Genomic DNA, 21191 nt, shown 5'->3' with positions numbered 1-21191 from the left:
TCAGTGTCTTTCACCATCGCTCACAAGTTCTTAATTCTTCAGTGACTTTCACCATCGCTCACAAGTTCTTCCTTCAGCAGTGTCTTTAAACATCGCTCACAAATTCTTCAGTGTCTTTCACCATCGCTCAGAAGTTCTTCATTCAACAGTGTCTTTAAACATCGCTCACAAGTTCTTCATTCATCAAGTGTCTTTCACCATCGCTCACAAGTTCTTCATTCAACAGTGTCTTTAAACATCGCTCACAAGTTCTTCATTCATCAAGTGTCTTTCACCATCGCTCTCAAGTTCTTCATTTGTCAGTGTCTTTCACCATCGCTCACAAGTTCTTCATTCATCAAGTGTCTTTCACCATCGCTCACAAGTTCTTCATTTATCAGTGTCTTTCACCATCGCTCACAAGTTCTTCATTCATCTGTGTCTGTAGACATCGCTCACAAATTCTTCAGTAACCTTGGACATCACCCACAACTTCTCTCCCTTTTATGTGTCGCTGTATTGCTCCCGTCCCATAATAAAGTTCTTTAGCATTTTTACACCAATTCTAACTGTCAGAGTCCTGTATTAGGAAAACCTATATCCGGCCATCTCTGCTCCGACCCAGCTGTGGTTCCTCTTCCCGACCATCGGAAGAACCCCCGAGTTCACAACACCCAGGTCAGTGACACCCTGCCTCTCCCCCTCGCAAGGAAGGAGGACCCACGTCCTTTTTTGAATTTATTGGGCCAAAAGGACTGCATCTGAGAGTGAGTCGATCTCTTCTGCTGTGCAGGAACATAAGGTAAAAATGAAGACTTACCCGCGGTAGCCGTAGACACCAGGTCAGTGAGGCCGTCACCAAACAAGACCCTACCGTTAAACGGTAGAGACTCCATCCCCTTCTTAGAGTCAGCATCAGCATTCCATTGTTGAATCCACAATGTTCTCCTTGCTGAGACTGCCATGGCATTGGCCCTTGATCCCAAAAGGCCAATATCCCTTACAGCTTCTTTTAAATATGCTGCAGCGTCTCTGATGTGACCCAGAGTCAAAAGCACACTATCCCTGTCTAGGGTATCTATCTCAGATGACAAGTTATCTGCCCACTTTTCAATAGCGCTACTAACCCATGCCGAAGCAACGGCAGGTCTGAGTAGCGAACTCGTAGTGACATAAATGGATTTTAGTGTATTTTCCTGCTTACGATCCGCAGGATCCTTTAGGGCTGCCGTGTCAGGGGACGGAAGCGCCACCTTTTTGGATAGACGCGATAAAGCTTTGTCTACCGTGGGGATTGACTCCCACCTTTCCCTGTCCCCAGAGGGGAACGGATACGCCACTGGAATTCTTTTGGGAACCTGTATCTTCTTGTCAGGATTTTCCCAAGCCTTTTCAAAAAGTGCGTTCAGTTCATGAGAGGGAGGAAACGTTACCTCAGGTTTCTTTCCTTTAAACATACAGACCCTCGTATCAGGAACAGCAGGGTCCTCCGTGATATGTAATACGTCTTTTATCGCCACAATCATGTACTGAATACTCTTAGCCAGTTTTGGATGTAATCTGGCATCACTATAGTCGACACTGGAATCAGGGTCCGTGTCAGTATCTGTATCTGGGTAAATGCACGTTTCTGTGACCCCGAAGGGGTCTGGGCTTGTGACAAAGCATCCTCCATGGATTTCCTCCATGTCTGGTTTTTAGACTCAGATTTATCAAATCTCTTAGTCAACCTAGTCACATTTGCGTTTAAAACACTCAACATATTCACCCAATCATCCGTCGGCGGTGCCGACACGGCCACTCCAGCATTTTCTGTCCCCACTCCAGCCTCCTCCTGGGAAGAGCATTCAGCCTCAGACATGTCGACACACACGTACCGACACCCACAACCACACTGGGGCTATAGGAGACCCACAACAAAGCCTTTAAGAGAGACACAGAGGGAGTTCTGCCAGCTCACACCCAGCGCCTATCCCGGTACTGAAGCAAGTAAAAAAAGACTGCCCAGACCTGTTAGCGCTTTATATATATATATATATATATATATATATATATATATATATATATATATAATTTAGCACCAAATCACTTGTGCCCCCCCCCTGTTTTGCACCCTGTTACTTGTACAGCAGTGTGGAGGTCAGGGCCAGCGTCTCTGCAGCTTCTGTGAAGAGAAAATGGCGCTGGTCAGAGCTGTGTGGGCTAAGCCCCGCCACTACATGGCGCGCTTCAGTCCCACTTAAATTTATCTTTATACTGGCGGGGGTCCCTTAACTAGTGCCTAGGCACTGTTATCACTTATGCCAGTGGCGTTTGTGGTGTACATGCTGCCCAGGGCACCCCCCCCTGCGCCCTGCAGTGCCGAGTTGTGTGTGGGAGCATGGCGCGCAGTGCGGCCGCTGCGCGGTACCTCAAACGCCGTCTTCTGCCGTCACTGAAGAATTCTGTTCTTCTCATACTCACCCGGCTTCTGTCTTCTGGCTCTGTGTGGGGAGTGACGGCGCGGCTCCAGGAACAAGCAGCTAGGCGTACCAAGTGATCGAACCCTCTGGAGCTAATGGTGTCCAGTAACCTAAGAAGCAGAGCCTTTGAACTCAGAAGTAGGTCTGCTTCTCTCCCCTCACTCCCACGATGCAGGAAGCCTGTTGCCAGCAGGTCTCCCTGAAAATAATAAACCTAATTAAAAGTATTTTTCTGAGAAACTCTGGAGAGCTCCTCAGTGTGCATCCAGTCTCACTGGGCACAGAATCTAACTGGAGTCTGGAGGAGGGGCATAGAGGGAGGAGCCAGTTCACACCCATTCAATGTCTTATAGTGTGCCCATGTCTCCTGCGGATCCCGTCTATACCCCATGGTTCTTGAAGCATCCCCAGCATCCTCTAGGACGTATGAGAAAAGGGAAAGATGTGAGGAGGACAAGGAATCTGCAAATTACATTACTTGTAGCGGCACTGCATGCAGGAAGTGGTCACACACAGGGGAAATAGCCTCACCTATACGCCCGCACCAGCTTATTGGCATGGGCCTCCAGGAGCAGTCCCCGCAGCATATCCTCTACACAGCTGTTGATATAGGTCTCAGGCACGCCCCTAAGTCGAGCATACATGTACAGGGTTTCCCGGCCTGTCATGTGGTCCAGCAGGGGGTCAAACTGTGGACAATAACCAATCCTTTGCTGGACCTTAAAATAGAATGCAAAGGTAGTAAGAGGATGTTTCAAAGGTCAATAGAACTACTTCAAAATAGTTATACAAGCTGTAGCCCTGGCCTGGTCAACCTGTGGCTCTCCAGCTGTTGTGCAACTGCAAGTCCCAGCATAACCTCCCACCGATCAGCTGTTAAAGCATGCTGGGAATTGCAGTTGCACAACAGCTGTAGAGCCACAGGGTGGCCAGGCCTGCTCAAACCCATGCGCAAATTGTATCGTGTGTGTTCGCAATCACCTTCTTGATGTTGTGTAGGATGCTGTACCCATCAATATACGCATCCCCTGAGCTGACGCTTTCGTCCCCAGTTAGCATCCGGAACGTGGTGGTCTTACCCGCTCCATTAAAACCGAGTAGCCCAAAGCATTCTCCCCGGCTTATAGCTAGAGAGATACGGTCAACGGCCAGGACAAAGGCTCGGCGCCCATAAACCTTATGAATTTGCAGGGGAGAAATAACAAAAATAAATGACAACTTAACACAAAAGTAGAAAATTTGATAAAATTAAGAACTAAAACAAACTGTAGCTTAATTACAAAATCATGTTTAATGTTTAGATAGGAGATTCCCAACCCACCTCCCCCTGCTGCATGAAGGTCACAGCCACGCTAACAATCCATACAGTATCTATATCAGAATAAAAAGCTCAAATAATAAAGCGTAGCATGTCAGTTATACCTGCTGTAATATTACTGGCCAAACCAGTGCAAGAATCCACCAATTTGTGGACTATACACAGTGGCCCTCATTCCGAGTTGATCGCTAGCTGCTTTCGTTCGCAGCGCAGCGATCAGGCACAAAAAGGCGCTTCTGCGCATGCGTATGGGGCGCAATGCGCACGCGCGACGTACTTTCGCAAAAGCCATTGCAGTTTGACACAAGGTCTAGCGACGCTTTTCAATCGCACTGCTGGCCGCAGAGTGATTGACAGGAAGGGGACGTTTCTGGGAGGTAACTGACCGTTTTCGGGGAGTGTGTGTAAAAACGCAGGCGTGTCAGATAAAAACGCAGGAGTGGCTGGGGAAACATAGGCGTGGCTGCCCAAACGCAAGGCGTGTTCGTGACGTCAAAACAGGAACTAAATAGTCTGGTGATCGCAAGCTAGGAGTAGGTCTCGAGCTACTCAGAAACTGCACAATAATTTTTTGTAGCAGAGCTGCGAACCTTTCGTTTGCACTTCTGCTAAGCTAACATACACTCCCAGAGGGCGGCGGCTTAGCGTTTGCACGGCTGCTAAAAGCAGCTAGCGAGCGAACAACTCGGAATGAGGGCCAGTATTTCCATTACATTTGGAAGTCTATCACACCGGTGCTGGCTTACATCTGCTCCAGACTGATGCAAGATAGAGGAGAACCACCCATGTAAGTTGTGTCTGCTTTTCAGCAGGACGGACAGAATTAGTAATGTATAAGCTCACTGGTTATATCCCGTATATGAGTCAGCTCTATCATACAAGGGCTTTGACATACATTACTGTCCAAGACATGTTTTACTTTTGCTTAACACCCTCATTAACCAATCCCTTCTCACCTTGCTGAGTTCTCGGATTACTAGTGGGCTGCTGAGTGCAGACAGCTCCTCTACGGGAGACTCTAAAACCTTCTTCCTCTCATCAGCCACATCTCGGTCCTCTGGGGGAGTCACTGGGGACTCGGGAAACGCAGACTGCAAGATGGAGAGAGTAGGAATTGTGATATGTACGTACATGAATCATCTAAATCAGAGGTGACAAATCCTTGGTGCACACACAAAATACCACACCATTGTATATGAAGTATCTATGCATTTGGGCACCAAGTCATTCAAAGACTGAGGCTACCGATTATAATTGGGGGCTAGAGATCTGGATGGGGGATTGTGGACCCTGGTTTGGGATTCAGATGAGGTACTATGTATAATGGAGAAATCAGGCTGTGAGCAAAATACAAATAATGGAGAAAGGTAGTCAGAGAATGTTTTAGTGATTAGTAGAAAGGAGCTCTATAATGTAATGATGCTGGGGTGCGGTGTGATTTCATATACACCGAGGATGGGAGTAGCAGTGTGTGATAGGATAGATACTGTGGGGGGTGGGGGCTGTGTGATAGGATGCATGCTGTGGTGGGTGGGGATGTGTTCTGTAAATGTGTCACATACTGTGGTGGGTGGGTGGTGGTTATGTGATATATACTGTGGTGGGTGGGTGGTTGTTATGTGATATATACTGTGGTGGGTGGGTGGTTGTTATGTGATATATACTGTGGTGGGTGGGTGGTTGTTATGTGATCTATACTGTGGTGGGTGGGTGGTGGTTATGTGATACATACTGTGGTGGGTGGGTGGTGGTTATGTGATACATACTGTGGTGGGTGGGTGGTGGTTATGTGATACATACTGTGGTGGGTGGGTGGTGGTTATGTGATACATACTGTGGTGGGTGGGTGGTGGTTATGTGATACATACTGTGGTGGGTGGGTGGTGGTTATGTGATACATACTGTGGTGGGTGGGTGGTGGTTATGTGATACATACTGTGGTGGGTGGGTGGTGGTTATGTGATATATACTGTGGTGGGTGGGTGGTGGTTATGTGATATATACTGTGGTGGGTGGGTGGTGGTTATGTGATACATACTGTGGTGGGTGGGTGGTGATTATGTGATACATACTGTGGTGGGTGGGTGGTGGTTATGTGACATATACTGTGGTGGGTGGGTGGTGGTTATGTGATATATACTGTGGTGGGTGGGTGGTGATTATGTGATATATACTGTGGTGGGTGGTGGTTATGTGATATATACTGTGGTGGGTGGGTGGTGGTTATGTGATATATACTGTGGTGGGTGGGTGGTGGTTATGTGATATATACTGTGGTGGGTGGGTGGTCGTCATGTGATACATACTGTGGTGGGTGGGTGGTGGTTATGTGATATATACTGTGGTGGATGGGTGGTGATTATGTGATACATACTGTGGTGAGTGGGTGGTGGTTATGTGATATATACTGTGGTGGGTGGGTGGTGGTTATGTGATACATACTGTGGTGGGTGGGTGGTGATTATGTGATACATACTGTGGTGGGTGGGTGGTGGTTATGTGACACATACTGTGGTGGGTGGGTGGTGGTTATGTGACATATACTGTGGTGGGTGGGTGGTGGTTATGTGATATATACTGTGGTGGGTGGGTGGTGATTATGTGATATATACTGTGGTGGGTGGTGGTTATGTGATATATACTGTGGTGGGTGGGTGGTGGTTATGTGATATATACTGTGGTGGGTGGGTGGTGGTTATGTGATATATACTGTGGTGGGTGGGTGGTCGTCATGTGATACATACTGTGGTGGGTGGGTGGTGATTATGTGATATATACTGTGGTGGGTGGGTGGTTGTTATGTGATACATACTGTGGTGGGTGGGTGGTGGTTATGTGATATATACTGTGGTGGGTGGGTGGTGGTTATGTGATACATACTGTGGTGGGTGGGTGGTGATGTGATATATACTGTGGTGGGTGGTGGTGGTTATGTGATATATACTGTGGTGGGTGGGTGGGTGGGTGGTGGTTATGTGATATATACTGTGGTGGGTGGGTGGTCGTCATGTGATACATACTGTGGTGGGTGGGTGGGTGGTGGTTATGTGATATATACTGTGGTGGATGGGTGGTGATTATGTGATACATACTGGGGTGGGTGGTGGTTATGTGATACATACTGTGGTGGGTGGGTGGTGATGTGATATATACTGTGGTGGGTGGTAATTATGTGATACATACTGTGGTGGGTGGGTGGTGATTATGTGATACATACTGCGGTGGGTGGGTGATGGTTATGTGATACATACTGTGGTGGGTGGGTGGTGGTTATGTGATATATACTGTGGTGGGTGGGTGGTGATGTGATATATACTGTGGTGGGTGGTGGTTATGTGATACATACTGTGGTGGGTGGGTGGTGATTATGTGATACATACTGCGGTGGGTGGGTGATGGTTATGTGATACATACTGTGGTGGAAGTGTAGGATATGATGTATACTGTGGTGGGTGGGTGGTGGTTATGTGATATATACTGTGGTGGTTATGTGATACTGTGGTGGGTGGGTGGTGATTATGTGATACATACTGTGGTGGGTGGGTGGTGGTTATGCGATACATACTGTGGTGGGTGGGTGGTGATTATGTGATATATATACTGCGGTGGGTGGGTGGTGGTTATGCGATACATACTGTGGTGGGTGGGTAGTGGTTATGTGATATATACTGTGGTGGGTGGGTGGTGGTTATGTGATATATACTGTGGTGCGTGGGTGGTGGTTATGTAATACATACTGTGGTGGGTGGGTGGTGGTTATGTGGTACATACTGTGGTGGAAGTGTAGGATATGATGTATACTGTGGTGGGTGGTGGTTATGTGATACATACTGTGGTGGAAGTGTAGGATATGATGTATACTGTGGTGGGTGGGTGGTGGTTATGTGATATATACTGTGGTGGGTGGTGGTTATGTGATACTGTGGTGGGTGGGTGGTGATTATGTGATACATACTGTGGTGGGTGGGTGGTGGTTATGCGATACATACTGTGGTGGGTGGGTGGTGGTTATGTGATATATACTGTGGTGGGTGGGTGGTGATTATGTGATATATATACTGTGGTGGGTGGGTGGTTGTTATGTGATACATACTATGGTGGGTGGGTGGTGGTTATGTGATACATACTGTGGTGGGTGGGTAGTGGTTATGTGATATATACTGTGGTGGGTGGGTGGTGGTTATGTGATATATACTGTGGTGCGTGGGTGGTGGTTATGTAATACATACTGTGGTGGGTGGGTGGTGGTTATGTGGTACATACTGTGGTGGAAGTGTAGGATATGATGTATACTGTGGTGGGTGGTGGTTATGTGATACATACTGTGGTGCGTGGGTGGTGGTTATGTAATACATACTGTGGTGGGTGGGTGGTGGTTATGTGATACATACTGTGGTGGGTGGGTGGTGATTATGTGATACATACTGTGGTGGGTGGGTGGTGATTATGTGATACATACTGTGGTGGGTGGGTGGTGGTTATGTGATACATACTGTGGTGGGTGGGTGGTGGTTATGTGATACATACTGTGGTGGAAGTGTAGGATATGATGTATACTGTAGTGGGTGGGTGGTGGTTATGTGATACATACTGTGGTGGGTGGGTGGTGATTATGTGATACATACTGTGGTGGGTGGGTGGTGATTATGTGATACATACTGTGGTGGGTGGGTGGTGATTATGTGATACATACTGTGGTGGGTGGGTGGTGATTATGTGATACATACTGTGGTGGGTGGGTGGTGATTATGTGATACATACTGTGGTGGGTGGGTGGTGATTATGTGATACATACTGTGGTGGGTGGGTGGTGATTATGTGGTACATACTGTGGTGGGTGGGTGGTGGTTATGTGATATATACTGTGGTGGGTAAGTGGTGGTTATGTGATATATACTGTGGTGGGTGGGTGGTGGTTATGTGATATATACTGTGGTGGGTGGGTGATGGTTATGTGGTACATACTGTGGTGGAAGTGTAGGATATGATGTATACTGTGGTGGGTGGGTGGTGATTATGTGATACATACTGTGGTGGGTGGATGGTGGTTATGTGATATATACTGCGGTGGGTGGGTGATGGTTATGTGGTACATACTGCGGTGGGTGGGTGATGGTTATGTGGTACATACTGTAGTGGAAGTGTAGGATATGATGTATACTGTGGTGGGTGGGTGGTGGTTATGTGATACATACTGTGGTGGGTGGGTGGTGGTTATGTGATATATACTGTGGTGGGTGGGTGGTGGTTATGTGATACATACTGTGGTGGGTGGGTGGTGGTTATGTGATATATACTGTGGTGGGTGGGTGATGGTTATGTGGTACATACTGTAGTGGAAGTGTAGGATATGATGTATACTGTGGTGGGCAGGGGTGTGTGAGGTTGTAGGTGAACAGCTCGTTGAATTGTAGACTAATAGAGATAAAAGCATTTAATCTGTGGAGCAAATACACCTCTTGCCTGTAGAATCAGTCAGCACTGAACCCATGGATCTTAATGATCGACTAGAACTTAATAAGCTATTCACCTATACCTGGTGATATGAGAGAGAGGGACAAATGGATGGCTTCTGTGACAGCCCACCTGTGACCCCATGGGTCAGTAAGTATTTGGGCATATATTATAATTTGTGCATTATTTATCCTGGCTATTCTAAGTTGCATTCCAAACCTCTAATATCAGTACCTTGCTCAGGCCCCACCCTGAGAAATATCACCAGCCCCTATTCCTAATGCCTAAATTCAGTCCCCAATGCCTCACCGTAGCCCAAATCCCTAACATCATATACCCAATCCCTAACTGACTAACCCCAGTCCCTAAACCAGGCCTGACCAACCCTGTGGCTCTCCAGCTGTTGTAAAACTACAAGACCCATCATGCCTTGCCACAGTTTTGCTATTAGGCAATGCTAAAACTGTGGCAGGGCATGCTGGGATGTGTAGTTGGAGAGCCACAGGTTGGCCAGGCCTGCCCTAAACCAATCTCTAACCAAAATACCACTCCTCAGTCCCCAAACCATATCCCAAATCAATATGAAACCATAACCTAATACAAAACCGAGTACTTTGCCATTGCTAGAGTACCCTATATGACTTCCAAAACCCAATCCCTAGTCCCAGCCACTAGTATATATTCCAAGGATTGGCGCCCATGTGAATAGAACCATAATGAACAACATGTATCCTTATCCTATACTGCTCTATGTGCCTGGATGGACCAGAGACTTGTGAACAATACAAATACTGCAGCTTAGGAATGTCCCGATTCATGCCAGTGACTTAGGATGTGGGACAGACTTCCACGAAATGATGGCATGCAAGGAGCAACTCAGAAACGAGGTTCTAAGTAAAATATTTTTAAAACCACTGAAAGGAAACCTAGCACAATGTACTTAACAACCACCGCATTCCCCAAATGTAATTAATCATACCCAGTGATGACGTCGGAATCGGAACAATTGGCAGAGAATCTGGCTTTCGATTATGAAAAGGAGGCAAAGGAAGGTCAAGCCTTGAACAGCCATAGACGTCAAGTAGCGCCCCACTCCCGGCTCGGAGAAAGAGTAGTAGTTTGTTTGATAGGAGATGTCTGGAAGGAGGAATATGAATTAATAAAGGATTCTGTCTGTCATTACATTTACCAAAATTATTTTGTAATGGAATCATAATCAGATGTGCAAGAAGGGTTGTCTAGTCCCATCTATTTAGTGGCCACCCCTGGGTAGTAACTGGGCAGGAATTCCCCTTCTGGGACCTTAACCCATTACCTGGTTCTCACGACAGCCTGCCTGCTAGACAGGCAAATTCTCCATCCTGGAGGACCTCAGCCGCCCATGCAATTTACTCTACATGTCAGAGGTATGAACACCGGGCCTTATTCATGTTTGTAAGAAAACCAAATTAGCCAGCAATTGGGCAAAACCATACTGCACTGCAGGTGGGGCGGATGCAACATGTGCAGAGAGATTTCAATTTGGGTGTTCAAACTGAAATCTAAACTGGAGTGTAAAAATAAAGCAGTCTTAACATTTGTGAGCTGCGTGCAAAAGCAGCAAGTATTTGCCCTGCACACAAAAAATATAAATGTATTTGCACCCCTTGAATGACAACATGGTTTGTTCCAGACACAAAGTTGCTTGCTTTTTTTGCTTTACTTACAATTTGCCCTCTGCAGCGCATTAGAGCAGAAAATTGTGCTGTCAGCCTGCAGTTACATGGCAAGGACCTGCGGTTATAATCAGGCAACAGCTGGAGTCAGGTGCTTATTATGTAATAACTTCGTTACACCAAACCTTTATAAAGAGACGTGCGCACTTCCAAATAAACAGAACAGGCTTATGCGAGATCTCCTCACAATCTGACCCCAGGTTCCCAATGCAAAAGTATTTCTGGACAATACCCACATACTCTACAGTCTCCGCACATAGGGGCTGATATACCTGCCTTTAGAAAAAGACGCCCTGCTGGCGTTGAAACGCGTTAGGATACAGGCTTTTTTTTTTTTCACAAGGATCCACACTCTCATCAGCTGCTGCACCCACGGTTTGTCCGTGTAGAGAAGCCCACGGACACAGCGCTGCCATTGGGAGCACCTGCACCTGCAATCCACTTCCAATCCCCGTAGCTCCGGCTGAGCACGCCATCTGGGGAAAAGATATTCACGGGTGCTGTTCCCTTGCAAGCCCGGCGCATACCGGCGCACTCCGGAAAATCAGCCCAAATAGCCTCCTGTCTGCAAGTGCGGAGGTACCGGAGGCAGTGTGATCTACCTGCACGGCCTTACAGGCACACTGCACGGCGCAGCAATACCATACCCGCTGAGGCTCTGGTGTGTGTCTCTGACAGCACAACGAGACGACACCAGGGAGCAAGGAAAACACAGGCTCCTGCCCAGCGGAGGTAACTTACCAATGTATCTTTACAATTAACCATCTATACATATGGATCTGTGACGTATTCAGTACCTTGTGGCTTACCAAGGCGTGAGTGACTTTTATTATGTTACTATATTAATCAATTAATTCACATACATTTTATATTGAAGTTTGTTTGCATTTTAGTGCATTTAAAAAGTGAATAGCCTCAGGCACAGCTTTATATATTTTTTTCAAATATGTGCATATAAGTTTACAATTTATAACTGGTTTCCTGAGGAAATTGATTAAGAAGCTCGCATACAGTGCACAGTTTTTACAATTGTGAAATTTTGTTCTATCATTTTATTTCTCCCGGGAGTGTGTTGTAACCTTAAAAATTGTATTTGAATAAATGTTTTTATAAAATTCACCCGATTGTCCAGCGCCACCTGTTATTTTGTTGGTAGTGGTTTATGTAAGGGATTGGCAATTCCCTTTATCAGGAGGCTGCTGACAATCTCAGTGCAGTGTTTTTCACCCAAGCGCTTAGTTTCTTTTCCTTCTTATGCGAGATCTCCTCACAATCTGACCCCAGGTTCCCAATGCAAAAGTATTTCTGGACAATACCCACATACTCTACAGTCTCCGCACATAGGGGCTTATTCAGGTTGGATCACAAATAGTGATCCACCCGGGAATTTTTACGATCGCCCTGCGGGTGCATGTGCAGGGTCCATCCAGAAAACGCAAACGCCTCTGACTGTCAATCAAGCAGAGGCATTCGCGGGGCAGCAATGCACGGTTTCCTAGGCGGAAACGGAGCGTTGCAGGGGCACGGCTTAAAAATGGGGGCGGCGGTAGTCTAACGGGGGAGCATGGCGTGGGCGTGATCGGGGAGGCTGCATGACGTCACACGCAGCCGATGTGATCACAAAAATGACGGCGGGCCTCCTGGCGGCGCAGCCAGCCTGCGCCGGCAGGAGGCTATCCTATTTTTAGCAATCACGTTGAGATTTCAGCGTGCTCTGGGGGGGGGGGGGGTTGCAGTTAGCATGCTGGGCGGCCTTACCATGCGATGGGCGGCCCCCAGAATGTGATCAAAAGGATTGCAAATTCCGCTACTTAGCAGAATTTGCAATCCTTACTGAATCAGGTCTATAACCTTTATAAATAAGTTTGGTGTAACTAATATATTACATTAGAAGTGCTCGCACTTTATTCCCTGACAAGCTGCCAGATACTCACTCAGTAATTTGCAGGCAATTTCCGATGTGAGGGAGGAGGAGCAGAATTTCAGGGTGTGGTAGTTTTTGTAAAAGTCACTGAACGATTTCCCCAAGCAATAGTTGGGGAGAACCAGAAAAACAAGGTCCAGGGTCTTAGAGAGATCCACCAAACCGAGGGCTGCCAAACAAAATAAAAATGTTATAGTGAGAGCCTATGAAGGAGAAGATGACAACGTTAGCACAACAGATTGGGGGCGACAGGGACACCGGGTCTGACCACACAGCACATGAGAGTCAAATGGAAAGGGCGCAAGTTTCTCACCTGGAATGCTCATGATAGTGACAGATAGGAAGCTGGCAGTGCCTGATAGGATGTTGAAAATTGTGAGTCGGGTGTATGCAGTGGCAGTGGAGGTGAACAGAAAACTGAAGAGGTACATGAGAGGAATGACCGCCCAGCCGTACAGCAGTAACATCAGCATCACATCCACTAGGTGGTGATCATCCGTGTATGCACGCACTCCAAAGGCCTGGAATACCACCTGTAGAAGAAAAGTGACAGAGATCAAGGATGTATAGTCCACGCAGAAGGAAGGATTTAAAAAGTGGGAGTGAAAAGTGGAAGCAAATAAAAAACACAGAAAAAAAAGTGCATCCAATGCAGCGATTAAAACGGAACCCTTCCTTTTTCCTTATGTATCATCTGTAACAATGCTACCACTGCCAGAGATGATTACTCAGGCCTTCCCACCATTCCATCTGTGTAACCCAGAATTACAATATAAAATACAGGCTTACATCAAACAGCAGAACACAGAGATGCCAGAATGAAGATAATACAGATGACGGTGCTACTTACGAGCATCAGGGCACACGGTATTAGGAAGTTGAGCAAGTCCCAGGTCAGCGCAGACAGCCAGTAACTGAAGGAAGACGCCCCGCTCACGAATTGCACGTGCTTGGACTTCACCGCCCTCTCTCCAACTAACAGCAGAGAAAATGTGCTAGCCAAGGAAGCCATTCCATACAGAAGATTAATGGCGATGGCAAAACCGGTCTGACCCCTGTAGATGACACCAAATTATTACACTCTGACAACATGACCTCAATCTTTACTGTACATCTTGTGGCAGAAGCGGACAATGGCTCAGTATGGCAAAAACCCAGTAACAGCATATGGTGGTGAAAGAGTTACACCCAAGACATTCCTACCCCTACGCCCTGCTTACTCCAAAAGCTCATCCTGAGCAGTCTCGGAGGTGTTTCGTGGCTGAGGGTAGTTGGTGACTGAAATGGAAGCATTGGGGCCGGCAATCAGCTTGAAGAGAGCGTTATCAGCCAGAGCGAGGGCAGCGGCCACTGAATGATACGCCTGGTTATTGAAACGGGCCGTGACACGAGTGCGGGATCCGTCGTTCAGGATCTCAGCAGCACAGAGGCAGTGTTCGGCAAACAGGGCGCCCTCCTCAGAAGCCTTTGCCAGGAGATAGTCATCAAGGTTGCCTAAAGAAAGACATGTGAATAAAGTATATTCTAAGTAAAGTGATCAAAGATGAAACCAGGATAAGGAGACCCTTTACAGTTCCACTATAAATGTTATGACCAGAACTCCCCTTCAAGAAACCTTAAAAAGGATAGTACAGTAATGATAACAAATAAATATCAGATTATTCTGGAAACAGTCTACAGCAGGCATTCCCAACCGGTCGTCAAGGCACACCAACGGTGCAGGTTTTATTGTTATCCAGGCTTCAGCACAGATGGTTAAATCAAAATATCTGAGGTACTAATTAAGTCACCTGTGTTCAAGCCTGGATATCACTAAAACCAGGACTGTTAATGTGCCTTGAGGACCGAGGTTGGGAAACACTGGTCTACAGACTACAACACTTTAGCTGTCAATTTGAAAAATCTAAGAGGAACTCACCTAGCACTTCTTGTGGCTCCACATATTGTCCGTCAAGCTGATCTCTGAAGCTTTGCGCCAGGCTCTGCAGCAGGAGAGAAGCATTGGGAGGGAGGGAGTACGGCACAGCCGTGTATCCATAGGGTGCTAAGGTCATCTCCAATGCTGGGGAGTCTTGGGGTCCTGGGAATGTTTTCCCTACAACCAGAGCCAATGTGGTGAATACCAGAGGGACCAAGAACTGCCCCACAACCATCTTCCAGTTTCTCCAGCTGTAAGCTGCGCGTTTTACGAAAAGGGCGTAGAATTGTTGGCACCAAAGGGAAAACTGGGGATATAAAAGGCATAATATACATGTTGATTTCATCTCTCTCTAATTGTAAGACAGTAGGCAGTAAAAGGGGTAAAGAGATTGGGAGGGGGTGGTAAGGTGAAATGCAGGAGCAATAACGGGGGACACGACTCACAGAAAGCTGCAACACAGAACTGCAGTGTCTACCTTCACAGGGGTCACCAGAGTGCACAATACTAGCCAGTAAGGGAGGACAAAGAACAGTGTTCCCAAACCTCAGAGTGTAAGCTCATTTGGCCAGGTCCACCCTTACCTTCTGTTTCATATTACTGTTTGCAATTATCTCCTACGCTATTATGATCACCTCAATGTACAGTGCTGTGAAATATGTTAGCACTGTAGAAAGTTTATGAATAATAATAATAATAATAATATTAATAAAAGATCCCCATATAGAACAGGTTAAGAAACCCTTTGGAGCAAACTTTTATGCCCAGCTCCTAACAATACCTCTCCATAATTTCAATGAGGGCTCATTTCACATTGAATACACGCTCTACTACATGCTGACCGATCACTTGTGTATCCAAAGGGCTTAATGTAATAGCCAGCGCCATTCCAGCTAAATAGTCACTGCATTTATAGCACCAATTATTTTAAAGGCAAGACCAGGTTTGGTTTATCCTTTAAACTTAATTTCTGCTTTAAATGTAGTTACTACCTAGACGGAATCAAACCAGCTCCCACAAAATGGCAAGGTATTACGTCGGGGCCCATGTCATCAAACCCCAGTGCTCCTCTATTTCATGTCACTTCCGCTCACCCCTCCATTAAGCTTGATGTTGGAACAGTCATCCGTAATCAGCGTTCCGCTGTCCTCTGTGCAGTCGCTCATGGAGCAGGACTCCTCGGCTGCCCAGTCATTGGCCCGGCGTTCATGCTGATACTGGAGAGCAGGCAGCTGGATAGCCTGAAGGTCCAGACTGCTGTCCACAAGTTTCCCCACCCTAAAATGTATAACCATAGCCTCAAGATTTCCCAGCAAAGACAAAACAATAAATAAAACATGCACTATAAGTGGAAATAAAAAATTTTAAAAAAAAGGAGGGGGAAAAAAAAAAAAAAAAAGGTCTCACCGTAAAAATACTTCCTCCATAGTGGTGACAGATGCTCCATAACTGGAAATGCCCAACTCATTGTGGCGACGTTCCAGCTCCGAGAATAGTGGCTCAAATCTAAGAGTAGCGGAAGGGAGAGATTTAAAGACATCGGCAGTTCAGAACAGAGAGGATCATATCTAGGTACGGAGGACGAAGAGATTCAACATGGCGGAACAAAGGAGAAAAAGATGGGTACAAGAAGGGGGCACGGTGATGGCAGAGTCATGAGACATTAAGTTGAAGTAAAAATGAATTATAGAATGAGATGAAACAATGGTTCCCTGTGTGCACCTGCCATGCACATAAACTATGGGGGGGGGGGGCTAATGAAAAGAAGCTACAATTAGAAGCAGGAATAATGTTGCTTTCAGCCCCAAACGCCATCAAAATTGAAACGCTACAAAATGACAATGCTAAAAAATACACTTCATATTAATATCAAGTGTTAACCACCAAAAACGGAGCCTGGGACGAGCAGCACATCCTGAGGGTGCAGGCAGGTATCAGAATACAGGTTCATATTCTACACAGAATTAAAGTTCTACTATATGTACATTTTGTAAGGCCATGCCATAGGTCACCTACCTGTGGGTACTCTCTTTGGGCAAGATGTAAGATAATTCTGCTCCTGCATTACTCTCCAGGGTGGCACAGGGTACATAGCTGGTGATGAGGTCTGTGATTTCCTCCACCTGGCAGTGTGGTTGCTTTACCATCACCATATGGTATCCGGCACCTGTGAGACAGGAAAAGGTGACATTGATTGTGGGAACTTTAGCTAGAGCCCCAACCCAATGACACTTGGGGAAGGGGGAGGGGGGGGGAATATAATAGGGTGTGAGAATCAGGATGAAAACTATCTTGATTTTGCCATGTAAATGATTGCCACTTTAAAAAAACAAAACAAACAACAACAAAAAACAGGAAAACTCACAAAATCTCTCAAATCCTGATTCTCACACCCTATTATATCCCCCCCTTATGCTTCAATAAAATGTGTTTAAAAAAATAGAGCACTTTCTATTTCTGTTATATGTGTAGGACAGCAGTGATGTCTGAGGGTATCTTCTTTATAGGGGGAAAACCTGACCACTATGCAAGTCTATCCCCAATCTTCTGCTGCCTCCATCCATGTTTCTATGCCCTGAGGAATGGAGCATGGTAAGGATCTAAATGTGCCTCTCCCTCTCTCCTCACCATATTTGCTTTTGAGGAAGAGCGGAGATCCACAGCACTGCAACTGGCCCTGAGCCATTATGGCAATTCTGTCTCCCAGCAGGTCAGCCTCGTCCATGAAATGTGTGGTGAGGAGGAGGGTGCAGTTCTTTTTGTGCTGCCGCAGAAGCTCCCACGTATCTCTGCGAGAGGCTGGGTCCATGCCAGATGTAGGTTCATCCAGCATCACAACCTAAAAAGAGGAGGAAAAAAATCCCAATAAAGTCACCCAATTACATCTATTTTCTGTGGCACTCACACATGTTATATATGTATAAACATTATCACAACATTAATGCCGGACTTTTACATTAGACTTGTCGATTGTGCCCCCTTCCTCGGTGCTAGCAGATATCCTACTGGAAAGATAATAAGATTTTGGTACTTACCAGGTAAATCATTTTCTTTGAATCCATAGGGGGCACTGGAGTACTCTTGGGATATGGACGGCTTCCGCAGGAACAGGGCACTGAATATTTAAATTTAGAACTCTCCACCCCTCCATATCCCAGAGTACCTCCGTGTTTTCCTACTGGAAAGATATACTACATTCTAATGAATGTTGTTTCAGCCGACAGCTTGGATGCCTAAGCTGTATGAAGATGCTTAAAACATACCATAAGTTCAGTGGGCAAGCTCCTACGTGTGGGTGATACCTTTGATGACTTCTCTTCATAGTCCACCTCCTTCAGCAAAAGCTTAAAGGCCATATTACTTGTCATATTAATCTCATAGAGCAGACTATGTATTTATATTTTCCCCAGCATTCCATGGTTTAGATCTCTAACAAGACCTTTACAGCTATCCAGAGCCAGACTCCAGGCTTCCTATATGTAGGACTACTCTAAAGCTTCAGGGGGCTAGCCATGCCAAATGTTAGTCTCTATTACGTTGCCTCTCAGCTTGCCTATTTAGTGGAGTGGGTGCAGGATTCTCAGCTCAACACACTGGTGGGTTTCCTTATGGAACAGACAGGGTCTCCTCTAACCTCCCTACAGGTGGTTATAAGGGCTACCTCTGTTGCACCGCTTATCCAGTAGGCTTCCATCATTTCAGCGGCTAGGTTCTTGTATATTAATCTCTTTCCTTTATTCTGAACTCAATTCCCATCATCTACTGGAAGCACTTTTACCTTTGAAATTGAAACAGTAAGTGGACTTGCTCTCCCCAATAATGACTGGAGGCAGATTATTGGATGTATTGGGGGCGCTACCTCATGTCTATGATATCAGCAGGTTCATCTGTATGTGACTCAGATAATACCAATCACTCTAGGTCTGATTAATGTGCGTCTCTGCGGTAGTGCTATTTGTCTGAGGTGTGGGTCGTCTGATGGCAACTTTGGCACATGCTCTGGGGTATACAAATTCTGGGTGGGAGTTGAGAATTTATCAAGTCCATTGCTCCTGTGGTCTTGCCCCTTGATCCGAAGACCTCTTTCTTTGGGCTCCCACTTGGGTAAACTATTAATAAAGTTATTTATAAATATATGTTCTAGCTCTCCAGGTGGTCATTGCTAGAACCTGGCTTGTGCCTGAGAACCTTGCCTGCATAAGTGGAGAGTGTTTGACAATGGTACTGCTGACCATGAAAGATTTCTCTGTACCAGCAGGAATGCTATCCATAATTAACATAAGATTTGGGGTCCCAGGTGTTGCCTTAGACATGGCTTATGCCAGGATGATGCTCCTAGCAAGCTTACTCTTTCAGACCACATGTAATGCTAGGCCCTGCACACTCCCTTTTTATCGCAGCTTCTTTGTGGACATACGACTAAGGGCTCTCTTACTTTGGACCCTCCAATTAAGGCAATCCCGATAGACAGTTTGCGGCAGGTTCCCCCAGACAGCTGGGTGCTCAAAGCTGAACGTTTCTCCTCTATCCTCAGGATTTGCAGGATCTTGTCCACCTCCTCGGGGCAGCGCCAGCGCGGACATCCTTTTAACTAAATATTAGAAAAAAACTATTTAGATCCAGGCAGCATGAATACAATATTATGTAGCATTAGCGCTACAGGGACACTTACGCCTGCGTAGAAATATAGGTGCTCCTCAACTGTAAGACCCTGGAACAAGACGTCATGTTGCGGGCACAACCCCAGATTTCGTCTAATAAGAGCAGTATCTCGAGAGATCTCATAGCCACCAATATAGCATTCGCCAGAGGATGGGGGGAAAAGGCCTAAACAGAAGATGAAAATGGTGAATGGGGAATACATTAGTGACCATCTGGCTGGCAATAGTTGAGTGGAATTAAATAGCTTTATTGGGCACCATATAAAGGCTTTCTAACTATGAGAGGGTGGGGAACAGTGGAAGAGCTGAATGTACTTTACCAACAGGAGATAAAATCAATGTATACCAGGGAAGCCCCTAACTCTTATTTAAACAATAAACTCTGGTCATATTCAGGTACCATCAAATAGGCTGTCCCTTCCCCCCATTGTCATTACCCAAGGCTTCCCTGGTGTAATGCTGAAATATCTGGTTCAGTTAAGTATAAGGTAGGTGAAGGCATCTCAGCAACTACCACCGACATAAACACAGAGATTGGGAATCACTGCTAAATACACACCGTCATTACCTGCTGGTTATAGACACATTTGGAAAGAGAAGTACTGAATGTGAAGTCTGTTAGAGGCAGTGATACTCACCGGTCAGCATGGACAAGGTGGTACTCTTGCCAGCTCCATTATGTCCCAGTAGCACAGTAATCTGTCCTTCATACATGTTAAGTGTGAGATCCCTCACGGCAACACGCCTCTTACCATTGACACGGAACGCCTGAGAGATGGAGAGTGAAATGTCCAGCCGGTATTTCATCACAAGCCACACGATACATACTCTTCTCACAACTACTCACATATAACATTACGGGGGAAATACTGCAACCCAGATACGCATATAACACCCAATGGGTTATACGTGCACTAGCTGTTCCTATAAAAAAGGTACCGAGCATCTGATGACAGAGTTATGGAAATTGAGGAAAAGTCCGCAAAGAGATGATCAAGGATTGTAGTGGCAGACTCTTTCAAATGGGACATAAACGGCAAGGATGTGTCAATGAGATGATGGAACTAAGAATGCTGAAAGAGAATATGTGGTGTACAAATGATATACTGTATTTACAGGCTTCATAAAGGCAGCTATTGCTATTGGAAAGAGGAGCTCTTAAATGATCCTGATGGGGACATCTAGTGGACATGTGGCAGAAGCTCACCTTGGTTAAATGTTTAATACGGACGCCTGTTATCAAATCCGATGGGTCTTCTTCCAAGTACTCCCCTCTCAGCATCTTTTCAGGATCTTCATCATCTTCCCACTCGATGAAATCTGCGTCTCTGGGAGTCCCACACCAATATGAAGGCTACAAGGACACGGACAAACAGTTACGACAGCAGTTTAATCTGTTTAGCGCAACACTGCATTTAAGCACAGCTCGAATTGTGGTGCCCTTGTAACATCAGATTTAACTCTGTAATGGTTAACAGAAAGGGATGCGAGAAAAAGAAAAAGAAAGCAATTAAACTTAGCTAAAAGCCGAGGAGAAAAAAAAAAAATGTGTGCCTTCCTCCAAGGCACAAAAAAACAACACGGAGGTTCTACTGGAGGTGGGAGGGGTTAGAGTGGGGTGGAATTAGTTCTTAGTGGGTTTTTTTTGTGCCTAAACTCCATAGCCCACAGGCAGGGGCATCAGAACATTTATAGGTTGGGGGGGGGGGGGGGGAAGGCAAGTTAAAGCCTCAGTTTGGCGCCCCTGGGGGCGGAGCCAT

General features: G+C 46.1%; 1 protein-coding gene across 2 annotated transcripts in view; it reads right to left on the bottom strand.

Moving 5' to 3' along the window:
* ABCA3 (ATP binding cassette subfamily A member 3) overlaps window positions 1-21191 on the bottom strand; it is a 90476-nt gene that overhangs the window by 15578 nt on the left and 53707 nt on the right. For both annotated transcript variants that reach the window (XM_063934691.1, XM_063934690.1), the window contains exons 11-27: window positions 20639-20785; window positions 20070-20199; window positions 19443-19597; window positions 19206-19361; window positions 17399-17609; window positions 16787-16937; window positions 16178-16276; window positions 15865-16048; window positions 14771-15077; window positions 14073-14346; window positions 13703-13907; window positions 13166-13385; window positions 12863-13021; window positions 10193-10350; window positions 4716-4850; window positions 3423-3617; window positions 2973-3160 (exon numbers count right to left, since the gene is read on the bottom strand). In XM_063934691.1, the coding sequence (XP_063790761.1) occupies window positions 2973-3160; window positions 3423-3617; window positions 4716-4850; window positions 10193-10350; window positions 12863-13021; window positions 13166-13385; window positions 13703-13907; window positions 14073-14346; window positions 14771-15077; window positions 15865-16048; window positions 16178-16276; window positions 16787-16937; window positions 17399-17609; window positions 19206-19361; window positions 19443-19597; window positions 20070-20199; window positions 20639-20785 (3074 nt within the window). The remainder of the gene's footprint in view (window positions 1-2972; window positions 3161-3422; window positions 3618-4715; window positions 4851-10192; window positions 10351-12862; window positions 13022-13165; window positions 13386-13702; window positions 13908-14072; window positions 14347-14770; window positions 15078-15864; window positions 16049-16177; window positions 16277-16786; window positions 16938-17398; window positions 17610-19205; window positions 19362-19442; window positions 19598-20069; window positions 20200-20638; window positions 20786-21191) is intronic.

Source organism: Pseudophryne corroboree, chromosome 7 (assembly GCF_028390025.1).
Source record: "Pseudophryne corroboree isolate aPseCor3 chromosome 7, aPseCor3.hap2, whole genome shotgun sequence".
In the NCBI taxonomy this organism is placed as follows: Eukaryota; Metazoa; Chordata; class Amphibia; order Anura; family Myobatrachidae; genus Pseudophryne; species Pseudophryne corroboree.
The sequence above is the reverse complement of the archived record's forward strand: the minus strand, read 5'-3'. Positions and strand labels throughout refer to the sequence as shown.